A 12,749-nucleotide genomic window follows, 5' to 3' on the forward strand; every position below is an offset into this window, starting at 1 on the left:
CGATCCACCGCTAATCCGGCAGATCTTCTACTGATCACAGCGCAAGGCAGGAGACCGTTACCACAACAGAAGAGCAATTTAAAGGGAACTTGAAGTGAGAGGGATATGGAGGCTGCCATATATATTTACTTTTAAACCATACATATTGCCTGGCAGTCTTGTTGATGCTCTGCATCTAATACTTTTAGCCATAGACCCTGAACAAGCATGCAGCAGATCAGATGTGTGATTCAGACACTGGGCTGCCAGGCAACTGGTACTATTTAAAAGCAAATGAATATGGCAGTCTCCATGTACCACTCACTTCAGGTTCCCTTTAAGTACAATGCAAAAGAAAAGTTAAAGTGGACCTGAACTCTTGCACAGGACACAAGAAAATATAACAGAAATGCACCCTGTATGTATTGAAAGAGTTTAGCCTGTATAATTCCCCCTCATCTGTGTCTAATAACTAGTTGTAATTTGATCTCCCTCCCGGGTCACATGACTGCCTATGGCAGATAAGCAGATAAGCCCATTTGAAAGTACAGGATGTAAACAATATGTCGGCTCCCATGAATCAGGAAGTAGAAACTGTGCAGATTTATTTTAGGATCTGTATCAGCTGTAACAAAGAAATGTTTTTTGTTTAAAGGTTATTATGCTGTGGAGTATCTTTTAGAGGCGAGGGGAGTTTTGAGTTTAGGTCCGCTTTAAGTTATGGAAGTCAGAGTGCTTTCTTTACTCCTGTGTTGTCAGGAGAAAATCATTAGGCATTCTACAATAGAACCTGCTACTTTACCTGCACAAACATGAATGCAGCCAGCCATTCCCTCATCTCCCCGACTGTGTCGCAGCAAAGATACCTGGGGGGAAAAATAGAGAGACAAATATAGAGGATGGTGGGCAGGGGGGGGGGGGGGGGGGGTGACTGACTGACAAGGCGCAATATGACAGCTAACAGCCTAGAGGGGAAGATACAGTTTGTACAGGGGCGTAGCAATAGGGGTTGCAGAGGTTGCGACCGAATTGGGGGGGGGGGGGGGGGGCAATGGGCCCTCCTTCTAGCACAGTATTACCTCTCTATTGGTCCTGTGCTCATAATAATCACTTCTATAGATATTTTGAATAGTAGTAATCATTAACAAGCTGTTCCCCATCCCCTTCTTGCCCCTCTGACACTGTAGTTCCATTGGCAGGTTTTGGTGCGCCGTATCAATTGCTATGTGCAGTGTGTTTAGGGCATCGTAAAACTTACATCGAGGCCCACAGCTCCTTAGCTACACCACTGTGTGAAGGTGTACTACCTGGGATATGTTCTGGGGGTCTCACGCCCCCTCCCCCCTCCCACCCGGAGTTACAAACAGCCAATCAGATTTCACCTACTAAGGTCAATGGGGAAATGTATAAGGCTTGCCATTCTTGCTGAAATCAAGCCAACCAATCTTGGCACACTTGGTGGCTGAGGCTAAAAATTCAGGGAAAGGGGGCGGAGCATACCAAATTTCCATTCATTTTAAATGGGAAAATGTAAACTGATAATGGCAGGGTTCTTAAACTTGACACAGTTGGTCATTGGGAGACTGGGATTAATATTCATGAAAGTAGGTGGGGCCTACAACAGCCAATCAAAATTCACCTATTTATTTTCAAGGGGAGTACGTACATTGCTGTCATTCTAAAACAACAACCAAGTACATACCCCGAGCAATGTTAGGTCATCAGCCAGTAGCATATACATTTTACAGAGCCACATCAACCCAACATGCAGACAGCCGGTTTCAGACTGTTGGTCCTCATCAGTGCATGACAGAGATTAATAAGGCTCTGGGATAGGGGCTTGGACCAGTACATCAGAATACCCAAGCAGTTCAGGATGACCCAGAACCACTAGGAAAGTATAGGCGGCAAAAAGAGACCAAAAAGCCCTCCTACCAGCTCACAGTACTAACTTAAACCTGAATTTTTGCAAATACCTTATTTTTTAAGGGAACCTTAACCCTGGCAGCAAAATAAGTTTCACTGAGCAGCAGCATGGCAGAGAAGAATATACGTGGCCAGGAGCCGACTTCCAGTTGGTCAAAAACTAAACTAATGTGCAGCGGGGACCAAAGGACACTCGAGGACCGGCGAGGGCACAGGACAGCTGCGGGGGGCTTGGGGAAGCCTCAGTTAAATGAAACGTATTTTTTTTTTTTGCCAGGGTGAAGGCTTCCCTTAAGAAAGCATATTATACTGAGTGTTGCTTTTTAATAGGAGGTCTATTGGTCTCTAATAGTCCCCTATACTTTCCTAGTGGTTCTGGGTCACCCTGAGCTGCTTTTGTATTCTGTTGTACTGGTCCAAGCCCTTTTGGTGTGGTCCTGAGGGCACAGAAGCCCCCAGACAACAAGAAAATGGTACAGGAGCCCCCAGACAACAAGGAAATGGCACAGAAGCTCCCAGCCCACAACAAAATGGCACAGGAGCCTGGGGGGACCACAACAAAATGGCACAGAGGCCCCCAGACAACAAGAAAATGGCGGTGGAGCCCCAGAAAACACAAGAAAATGGCACAGGAGCCCCCAGTCCACAAGAAAATTATACAGATGCCCCAAACCCCAAGAAAATGGCACAGGAGCACCAGAATCACAAGAAAATGGCAGAGGAGCCCCCAGACCACAAGGAAATGGAAGAGAAGCCCCCTGGAAAAAAAAATGGTGGCTCCAGCCAACCTGATCCTGTAGAAAAGGCAAAACTCACCACTGGCTCTTCTCATTCTTCTCGTTCTTCTCATTCTTGGACATTATGGTAAATCCCCAACTACAACACAAACACAGGAGAAGAGAAGATCATCAGTCACAACAGCCGAGAGTCCCGGCGACCAATCAGAATCAGAGCTACTCCGTCATATGCAAGTAAATCCATTTACACAGAAATGTCATGCAAATTATATGCAGCCTGGAATTACGACAATCAAAATAAGCAACAAGTACATTTATTTGCCCCAGATCCAAGATGCATAGAATTTGCATTCAAAACACATGCATGCTGTACACTGAACATTTGGGGGGACAGAGTTGTGGTTTTCGTTGCACGTCCCGATAATGCTCGCCGTTACTGCCACGCACTCAACTGACCACAACGGCCCGACACCTTGGAGCATGTCTGATCGACATACCCAGCGCGAAATTGGTTACATTGACCGATTTTCATCCAATTCAATAATAATTATTGAATCAGACAGTTGATCAGTGGCCAAGTCGCTAGATGTATGAGTACCTTAAAGAAAATCTATAATGAAAAAACCTCCCCTATGGGGGTACTCACTTCGGGTGGGGGAAGCCTCCGGATCCTATTGAGGCTTCCCCCGTCCTCCTCGGTCCCACGCCGGCGGCAAAAATCCTCCCGGAGCGGGGGCGATGTAAATATGTACCTCCTTGGCTCCAGTGCAGGCGCAGTATTCGCTCTCTGCACGGCCATAGGCGAAAATAGCCAATCTCCGTCCGGCCGCTCTACTGCGCAGGCGCAAGTCTCCTGCACCTGCGCAGTAGAGCGGACCCGACAGAGATCTGCTATTTTTGCCTATCTCCGTGCGGAGAGCCGCATCAGCGCCCCCGCTGGAGCCAGAAAAGGTAAATATTGCTTAGCCCTGCAAATTGTCACCTGTGCGTTCCGTGGGCTTCAGCGAGACTGCCGGGGGACACAGGAGGCTGGGGGAAGCCTCGATAGGGTCCAAAAGGTTCCCCCACCCTAGGTGAGTACCCCCCAGGGGAACTTTTTTTCAGTACAGGTTTTCTTTAAAGTGGTCTGAAAGTCAGCATTTCTACTTTGCTCTAAAAGATTCCTTACAGCTTTAAAGCTACTATCCGGTCATGGTAAGGCTATTCAGCTTGAGATCCGCATCCAGCCTGGAGATAACAGTATCTTTGTTTACATTCCAGTGTTGTTACATTTGTGTGTAAACAACAGAAAACACTCTCTGAGAATCTCTCTGTCCTTCAAGCATACACACAGTTCAGAACAGCTCACTAGAAGATATTATATATAATAAAAAGCAGCTGGAATAAAATGCAATGGCAGCTTTCAGGGCAAGATAAACTACACTTTGGAAACTTGTAATTTGTAAACAGACAATATTACTTGTGCACAAAAGTAAATATAACTGTACGAGTAATAAAAAGTAGGAAAACACATTTTTATTGAATGTCAGAGTTTCAGACCACTTTAAGTGGGTAGAAGGGACATCAGACATAATAAACAATAATTAGCAGTGATTACTGCTTCCTCATGCTGCCAGCTTACCCGGTGGGCGGCCGAACCTTCTTCTTGATGCCCAGATAAAGCGTGAGATTCCTCATTGGCCACTCCTTCTCCGGCCGGTGACTCTGATGAGCAGGAGGAGAGATATACAGGCATGAGTATCCCGGTGTCAGTATAGTGAAAGTATGATAGGATGTACAGCGCAGGCGTCACACACGGGTTCCCGGGATTTATATCAATGTAACTAGGAAACCAGCGAGGAGGAGATTCTGCTACAGAAATGAGTTTCTGGGGAGTTACTGCAGTCTTATAGTGAGCTGTGGGCGGAGCCTGGGGTCACTGACATTACACATTGCATTATTGCCTATAGAGCGTAATTGCATGCAGCTCAGATAAGTGTTCTTATCAGCAGGAGGCGCTTGTAGGAAAAAGTTAATTGCAACTGTAGTGGAGGGACGAGCTCCTGTGTGTGTGTGTGTGCGTGTGTGTGTGTGTGTGTGTGTAGGGGGGGGGACTTACCCAGCAGCCTTCCTCTTTAACCCGTCCCACGCTGGTTCCAACCCACGTCATGTGACTACTACGCTTCCTCCTTCAACACGGAAGGAGGAAGTGTTTATAGTCAGGTGACCGCAGCTTGGAACGCAGCATGGGACGGGTTAAAGTAGAAGGCTGCTGGGTAAGTTTAATCCCAAATTTGATCCGGAGCTCGTCCCTGTTGTAATACTGGGAATGCACCATGTAATTTCTCGTCAGATAGATGGGTCGATAGATCATTTACGACAGGTCCAATCTAATTTCGATCATTTTTCTGATCACTTCTGTGCAAATCGAAAATCAGATCGGAGCTGTCGGAAATTATCTGTTCGATCCGTCTATCCAGGGCCGGCCTTAGGTTTCACAGCGCCCTGAGCGAAACCTGATTTTTGTGCCCCCCTTCAGCCTCTTCACGCATGCGCGCACACACACACAGGCCCATATGCAATTTACCTTTTTATCAGTGGGACAGTTAGCCGCCCCCCCCCCCCCCCATTTAGAATGATAGCACAGCACCGACAATTTGCACCACGCGTTATAGCCACAGTGCACCCCCCCAAAAAAACGCCCCCAGTATAGGAAGTCAGTTGAAGGTTTCCATCCCCCCCATAGGTAGCCAGGCGTAGGTGCCTCCAGTATAGGTAGCCAGGTGTTGGTGCTCTCAGTAAAGGTAGCCAGCTATAGGTGCCCTCTGTATAGGTAACCAGCTATTAGGCGCCCCCTTGTAAGCCGGCGCCCTGAGCGACCGCTCTGGTCGCACAGGTCAAAGGCCGGCTATGCGTCTATCTGAAGGAAAATTGCATGGTGTATTCCCAGCATAAATCTTAAAGGCAACCTGAAGTGAAAGGCTTAGAGAATCACATGACTACCGCTCTAAACACTACAGAGGCAGTATTTACCTTTTATTGAATGAAGCAATAGTGGTTTGGGGCTGAACACAGGGCATGCTTTCCATAAAATGTAATTCCATTATCCCCAAAAATCAGCTTTATTTACAACAAAAAAAAAACATTTCCAAAAAATCCATTATGATAACGTGAAAGCTAAAAATAGAGGACAGTAACTCGCTGCAACCAATCAGTGTGCAGATAACTGTGGTAAGACAGTTTACACACAAACTCTGATTGGTTGGCTCACTTAAAAAGACTCTGAAGCCTCTTTAAAAATCCGTTTTTACCCTTAATTCCAGTTAAGGGTAATTGGCAGACCTAAAACGCCGCTATCCTGCTGCCAAACCAGGGGTTTTTCACCCCCAAATCCCCAAGGGAATTTCCTGCTTGAGGCAGAGCTAATGGCTGTAGCTCTGCCTCTCGTCGCATCAAACCCCGCTTGTCGCCGCCTCTCCCCGCCCCTCTCAGTCTTCCATCACAGAGAGGGGCGGGGGAGAGGCGGAGATCTGCGGGAGATTGACGCGCATGGAGGCAGAGCTACAGCTCAAAGCTCTACCTCCAGGAAGAGCAAAATCCACGACCAAGAAAGTCGTGGATTTTGTGGGGGGATTCGGGGGTGATAAGCCCCTCGTTTGGCAGCGGCATAGCGGCGTTTTAGGTCTGCCGATTACCCTTAACAAGAATTAAGGGTAAAAAGGGATTTTTAAAGAGACTTCAGAGTCTCTCTAAGCTAAGTACCTACTGCAAGACTGAATAGCTGGAAACTGCAGATGAATAAAGTTTCCACCATCTTTACCGACGGGATGTGAACAGCAGCAATAGACCACAAAAAGATCGGCAACGATAGGATCGTTAAACAAAGATGGAAGACTTTAGTTTAACGGAAAGATCCTTTTTAAGATCTGTGCACATATAGGACTCCGAACGAATTGATCTGATTTGATCAGTTATGATGGTCTTTCAGCATGCATGAACATCATCGTACACCGGCTGTCTGTAACCGTAATCTACTGCTTTTTCTTTAAAAGGTAGTCAAGTTATCGTTACACGTTCCTTTGTCATTTTGACAGATGAAATCTTGCCGTGGGTATGGACCTTAAGTTGTAGGTTAAGAAGGATACAGAAAGCTATGGACTTATTTCTACAGATGATGACCAATTTATTCTACATAAATTCTCAGTGAAAAGCATTCATTAACAGCCGTGAGATCAGTTTGGCCTCTGGGCCTCCTCCATGTTTCACAGTAGGTGTGATGTCCTTTCTTTGAAAGCTTTATATTTCCTCAGCTGACCCAAAACTGATGTGACCTTCTAAATAACTGCACAAAACAAAGAAAACCCTGTCAGATTTTAACTGCCAACTTTTTTTGCAATAATGGTCCTTTAATGATAATACTCAAGCCTGTTGTTATAGGAACACCATGTTTTCAGTAAGCTAGTAAGGGTAGTTACAGATTTGTCTGTGTCTGTATGATACATTTACCTTAAAGAAGACATTGTATAGAATAAATTGATCACCTCTATAAAAATATTTAACAAACTCCCAGTAAATTCACAGGTAAGACTAAATGACAGAGTTTGAGATTTTAATCTAAGCAGAATCCACCACACACTATAATATCAGCTTTTAGCAGAGCCCTTCACCCTTCAAGTATAACTGTAGTGATGCACAGAAGTACATGTATCTATTTGCCCCCTTTAAGTGAATCAAAAATGAAATTGAAGCCCCAGATGTAAAGATTCACCCACTGCGGCCTAGCGTCCCTCCAATCCACACTGGCAGTTGTAAACAATGGTGATGTCATATCCTGTCTGTGCAAGGAAGGAGAGGAGGTGGGACTTCTGGGGACTAGGGGCAGGGTTTCTGCTAGAAAAGGAGGGGCTTCCATCATCACAGCCATATTATGTTATTGCCCTGCTCATTGTGACCAGAAACCACGCCTCCTGTCCATCTCCTTGCTTTGTCTGTAGACCAATAACATCACTAACCTTTACAAATGGACTGGAGCGGCACTAGGTATCTATGGGGTGAGGGGGCCTTACAGGGCAAACAGATAATTGCATTTATTTTTTAAAGAGACTCTGAAGTCTCATAAAATGCCACTTTTTATTTAACAGTTACCTTCAGCAGTATCACCCTAACTAAAACGCAGCATCCCCATGGCAAATCACTGGTTTTAAAGGGAACCTTAACAGAGTGATATGGATGTTTCCTGTTAAACAATACCAGTTGCCAGGCAATCCAGCTGATCTCTGTGGCTGCAATAGTGGCTGAATCACACCCTGAAACAAGCATGCAGCTAATCCAGTCTGACTTCAGTCAAAGCACCTGATCTGCATGCTTGTTCAGGGGCTGTGGCTAAAAGTATTAGAGACACAGGCAACTGGTATTATTTTAAAAGGAAAAATCCACATCCTTCTCAGTTTAGGTTCCCTTTAAACCCCCCTAATACCGGGGCAAAAATCCACGACTTTGAAAGTTGTGGATTTTGCTGCCTGAGGAGGCAGAGCTTTGAGCTGCAATCCTTGCAGATCTCCGCCTCTCCCCACCCCTCTCAGTGAAAGAAGACTGAAAGGGGCGGGGAGAGGCGGCGATCAGCAGATTGACACGCAAGGAGGCAGAGCTACAGCCCAAAGCTCTGCCTCTACAAGGAAGTGCTCCCCTCATTTTTCCACAGGGATTTGGGGAAGTTTAAAACCAGCGATCTGCCACAGGGATGCAGCGTTTTAGTTAGGGCTATACTGCCTAAGGTAACTGTTACATAAAAAGTGGCATTTTATGAGACTTAAGCATCTCTTTAGGCACTGTTATACTTGTAACCAGTTTGTAGCCCCCCCCACAGACCACCAGAAGTGAGAGGGATTCCACCACCACACAGACACCTTTACGCTCCTCTCACCTCCTTCACGCTGTCAGCATTCTGCAGCTTCTGATTCTGCTCAACAAAGGTAACGAGTTACCAAACATGGAGGAACGAGGTAAAAAGCCACAGCAATAGAATGCAGCAACAGAGAAAATGTTTTACAGATACAATGTATGGTACGTTCGTGTCAGAATACAAGGTTGTGGCAGTTCAGCAAGACCCATAATGCATCACTCCCATTCCTTTATACCCTGATTGGCCAGGAAACCATCCAGAAGCGCTGGTTTATAGCACACCTACTGCCCCCTTTGTCCCAATTTACACACCTTTGTCCCAAGTGTTTTGGCATATCTGGCCTCCATTACTGCATGTTGTGTATCATAAATAATTCTATGGAGTTGATCATCATCGTCGTTTTCAAAATCAAAATAAGTTCTGAATTTGTTTTCCTGTACAGAATGTGTTGATTCACCCTCTCCAAACAAACTCAAAACAAAATCAAAAGTGGTTATCTATGCAAATATGCTTGTCAAACAGTTTGTCAAATTTAGCCTGATATCCTAAAAAAAACTAAATCGAAAGTAAAATCACCTTCTGATCATAGTGTCCTTATCTTATCTGAAATGGGAAGTTTCTGTTATTTGCATTTTGAGATAAGAGTGTTACTGTAGCAAAAATTTGGAGACATATAGGGACCTATTTCCTATTTTAGAAAAAAATTTACATATATATTTTGGGGCACTAAATGTTTTTAGGCATTTTTTATTTTTGTATGTTACCACCCCCTTTAAAGAAAAGGGAACACAGCTAAGTTGTGAAAAAGCAGATCCAGTAAGATTTTCTGTAGTGGACTAAAAACAACATCCAACCCGTGTGTAAAAGCAATGAAAGATAAAAAGCTGACATGTATCAACCATTAGCCAGTGCAAACTTCCTGTTTCACTCATAAGAGTCTCTGTTCAGTGCAGAGGAAGGGAATCCACCTGGCTGTATTACACATCACATCTCTATTACTCCCCCCAACTAACATAATGGTGCATACCCCACTCAACAGAAAAATATCAAGCTCACCTACGTGGGTCTACAACTTTTGTACCAACCCATTACCCCGCAAGTCAGCCACGCTACCTAGATCTGCTCTGGCTCTATTAACCGCACCCCTCCTGCATGTGAAAAGCCCCTGCGCCACTCCCACATTGCTTTACTCCCCCCTCAAAAACATTACACTTGAGCCACACCCACTACTTACAGCTATACCAAGGGGAAGGTTTGTTGGCCATAACATACCCACTGATCAGTGGTGAAAACAAAAAATAAGTGGTGTGAGCACCTTGTCTCTTCCAAGAACCAATCACAGAGGCCAGCTGTATTGATTTTACAAATAATGACAAAGATTTACACATCCAAATGCATCAATATTTATCTCACGCTGCCGCTCCTTCGGCAAATGCAAACACAGGGTGTGGGTAAAAGAAACACGACGGCCCTTCACCTTCCACACTATGGGAACCACCTCAAATCAATTCAAGCACTTTATTGTTATTGTGTAACACAACAAATTACTTTTCATGACATATAAGGGACAATAAAGGTAGAAAATAGAATAATCCTACAAGTATGCCAGGTATTTCAGATATTTAAACATTTTGTTTAGATCCAGAGTTTAACACGTTTATGGCAGATGGGAAAAAAGCTTATTTTCAGTCTGTTTGTTTGTTTGTATGCGGATCGACCTAAAACGATTACCTGATGGAAGGAACTCAAACAAGGCATTTCCAGGGTGAGTGTTGTCCCATCAGGGCCCCTCTGGCCCAAGGGCCCCGATGCGGTCGCAACCTCTGCAACCCCTATTGATACGCCTCTGGTGTTGTCCTTAACCAGTTCGGCCTATCTGGACGAACTTACTCGTCTAGATAGGCTCTGCTGCCGCCGCATGGTGCGTGCAATCGGGCGCGCACCCGCCGCCAGCCCCCCGATCAGTGAATGGGAATATAATTCCCATTCACCGATCTAACTTCCCCGCAGAAAAACCGACGCTTTCTATTGTGAGAGCGCGGTATTTCTGCCTCTTCGTCTTCTTTTAGTTCCTGGATCGTTCGCATCCAGGACTTTTTTTTGACTGTGGCCATCTTGTGGCCAAAATAGTAAACTGCACCCCCATACATTTTTCATTAAACAATTATATTATTTTACATTTAAAATTGGCTGTTTTCCTCCCACACCAAAAATTACCCACATATATTTAAAAAAAAAAAAAAAAGCTTCTAGGGAAGGTTAAAGTGACTCTGTAACAAAAATTACAACGTTTTTTCTGCCATCCTACAAGTTCCTAAACCTATTCTAATCTGTTCTGGCTCACTGCAGCACTTTGTACTATCACGGTCTCTGTAATAAATCAATGTATCTTTCCCCTGTCAGACTTGTCGGCCTGTGTCTGGAAGGCTGCCAACTCTTCCTGCTGGTCTGTTCCTCTATGCACACTCCAGTGTGTGTTTTATTTACATAAGCCAGCAGCGTCTCTGCTATCTTATCAGTGATAGAAGAGAGCTGGATAAAAATCCTCCTCTGTTAGGCTGTGAAAGTAGCTGGCTGACACATACTGAGGAATTACAAACACAGGCACAGGCAGAGCTGTCTGCAGGAAGCCTGTAATGTTCAGTGCATGAGAGAAGCAGGGGACAGAAGGTAAACACACAAATGATCTTTTGAGATTCAAAAGGAAGGCTGTATACAGCCTGCTTGTGTATGGATGTATTTTCTATGTGTGGACATACTGTACATCAATCTACTTCCTGTTTTGGTGGCCATTTTGTTTGTTTATAAACAAACTTTTTAAAACTGTTTTTGACTACTTTTAATGCGGCGGGGAGCGGCGAAATTGTGACAGAAGGTAATAGGAGATGTCCCCTAACACACTGGTATGTTTACTTTTGTGCGATTTTAACAATACAGATTCTCTTTAACGCTCCTTAGCTTTCTCAAAAAGTAAAGGAGTTGTTGTGCTTTGCCAGTTACAGCTAAAGCATTGTCAGCCCAGGACAGGTTCTCTGCGATGGTGACTCCCAAAGATGTAAAGCTAGAAACTCTCTCCACAGCCTCCGCATTGATCATTATCAGTATGTGAGTAGTCTTTAAGGTGGTCCTGAAGTCCAGAATAACTTCTTTGGTCTTTTTTGTATTTAATAACAGGCTGTTAATGTTGCTCCAAGCAGTCAGGTTCCTAACTTCTTCTCTGTATGCAGCTTCCTCATTGTCTGATATAAGCCCAATGACAGTCATATCATCAGCAAATTTAAAGAGAGTCTGAAGCGAGAATAAATCTAGCTTTAGAGCTCATAGTTAGCAGGGGCATGTGTGCCCCTGCTAAAACGCCGCTATCCCGCGGCTAAGCGGGGGTCCCTTCACCCCCAAACCCACCCCCGCAAAACTTGGTCGTAAACTTGGTTGTGACATTTTTTCTTCCTGAAGGCAGGGCTAACGGCTGCAGCCCTGCCTCTAGTCGCGTCTATCAGACGCGCATCGCCGCCTCTCCCCCGCCCCTCTCAGTGAAGGAAGACTGAGAGGGGCGGGGGAGAGGCGGAGGTACGCGTCTGATAGACGCGCATGAGGCAGGGCTGCGGCGGTTAGCCCTGCCCCAATGTGGAAGCGCTCCCCCGCTGCACGGAGGGGATTTGGGGGTGAAGGGACCCCCGTTAAGCCGCGGGATAGCGGCGGTTTAGCAGGGGCACACATGCCCCTGCTATCTATGAGGTCTGAAGCGAGATTTATTCTCGCTTCAGACTCTCTTTAACAATTATGTCTGAATTATGGATAGGTTGGAAGTCATGGGTGAAACGTGCGTAGAGGAGAGGACTTAGTACACAGCCCATTCTCAGGCCAGTGCTCAGGGTGAGAGCGGAGGATGTGCGTTTTCCTAACCTGACAGCTTGAGGGTGATTTGTAAGGACGTCCAATAACCAGCTACATATGGGGGAGCAAGACCTAGTGCAATGAGTTTGTTGACCAGCTGGCTAGGTACGATGTTAAATGGTGAGCTGTAGTCAGCAAAGAGCATCCTAACATAGGTGTTGGGCTTTTCTAGGTGTGAGAGGGCAGCATGGAGAGCTACACAGATGGCCTCCTTAGTCGATTTGTTTGATAGGCAAACTGGTGTTGATCTAAATTTGCTGGGGTGGAGCCTTTGATGTGTGAGGCTACCAATCGTTCAAAGCACTTGGTGATGACAGGGGTGAGCGCAACTG

The 12,749-nt window shown here is 45.4% G+C and overlaps 1 protein-coding gene across 8 annotated transcripts in view; it reads right to left on the bottom strand.

Moving 5' to 3' along the window:
* ARAP1 (ArfGAP with RhoGAP domain, ankyrin repeat and PH domain 1) overlaps nt 1-12,749 on the bottom strand; it is a 485,498-nt gene that overhangs the window by 122,864 nt on the left and 349,885 nt on the right. For 7 of the 8 annotated variants that reach the window (XM_068266571.1, XM_068266569.1, XM_068266570.1 and 4 more), the window contains 4 exons: nt 8,545-8,580; nt 4,264-4,346; nt 2,722-2,781; nt 782-845 (listed from right to left, as the gene is read on the bottom strand). In XM_068266571.1, the coding sequence (XP_068122672.1) occupies nt 782-845; nt 2,722-2,781; nt 4,264-4,346; nt 8,545-8,580 (243 nt within the window). The remainder of the gene's footprint in view (nt 1-781; nt 846-2,721; nt 2,782-4,263; nt 4,347-8,544; nt 8,581-12,749) is intronic. The other variant, XM_068266573.1, reaches the window with a different exon arrangement.

This window comes from Hyperolius riggenbachi, chromosome 2 (assembly GCF_040937935.1).
Source record: "Hyperolius riggenbachi isolate aHypRig1 chromosome 2, aHypRig1.pri, whole genome shotgun sequence".
NCBI lineage: Eukaryota > Metazoa > Chordata > Amphibia > Anura > Hyperoliidae > Hyperolius > Hyperolius riggenbachi.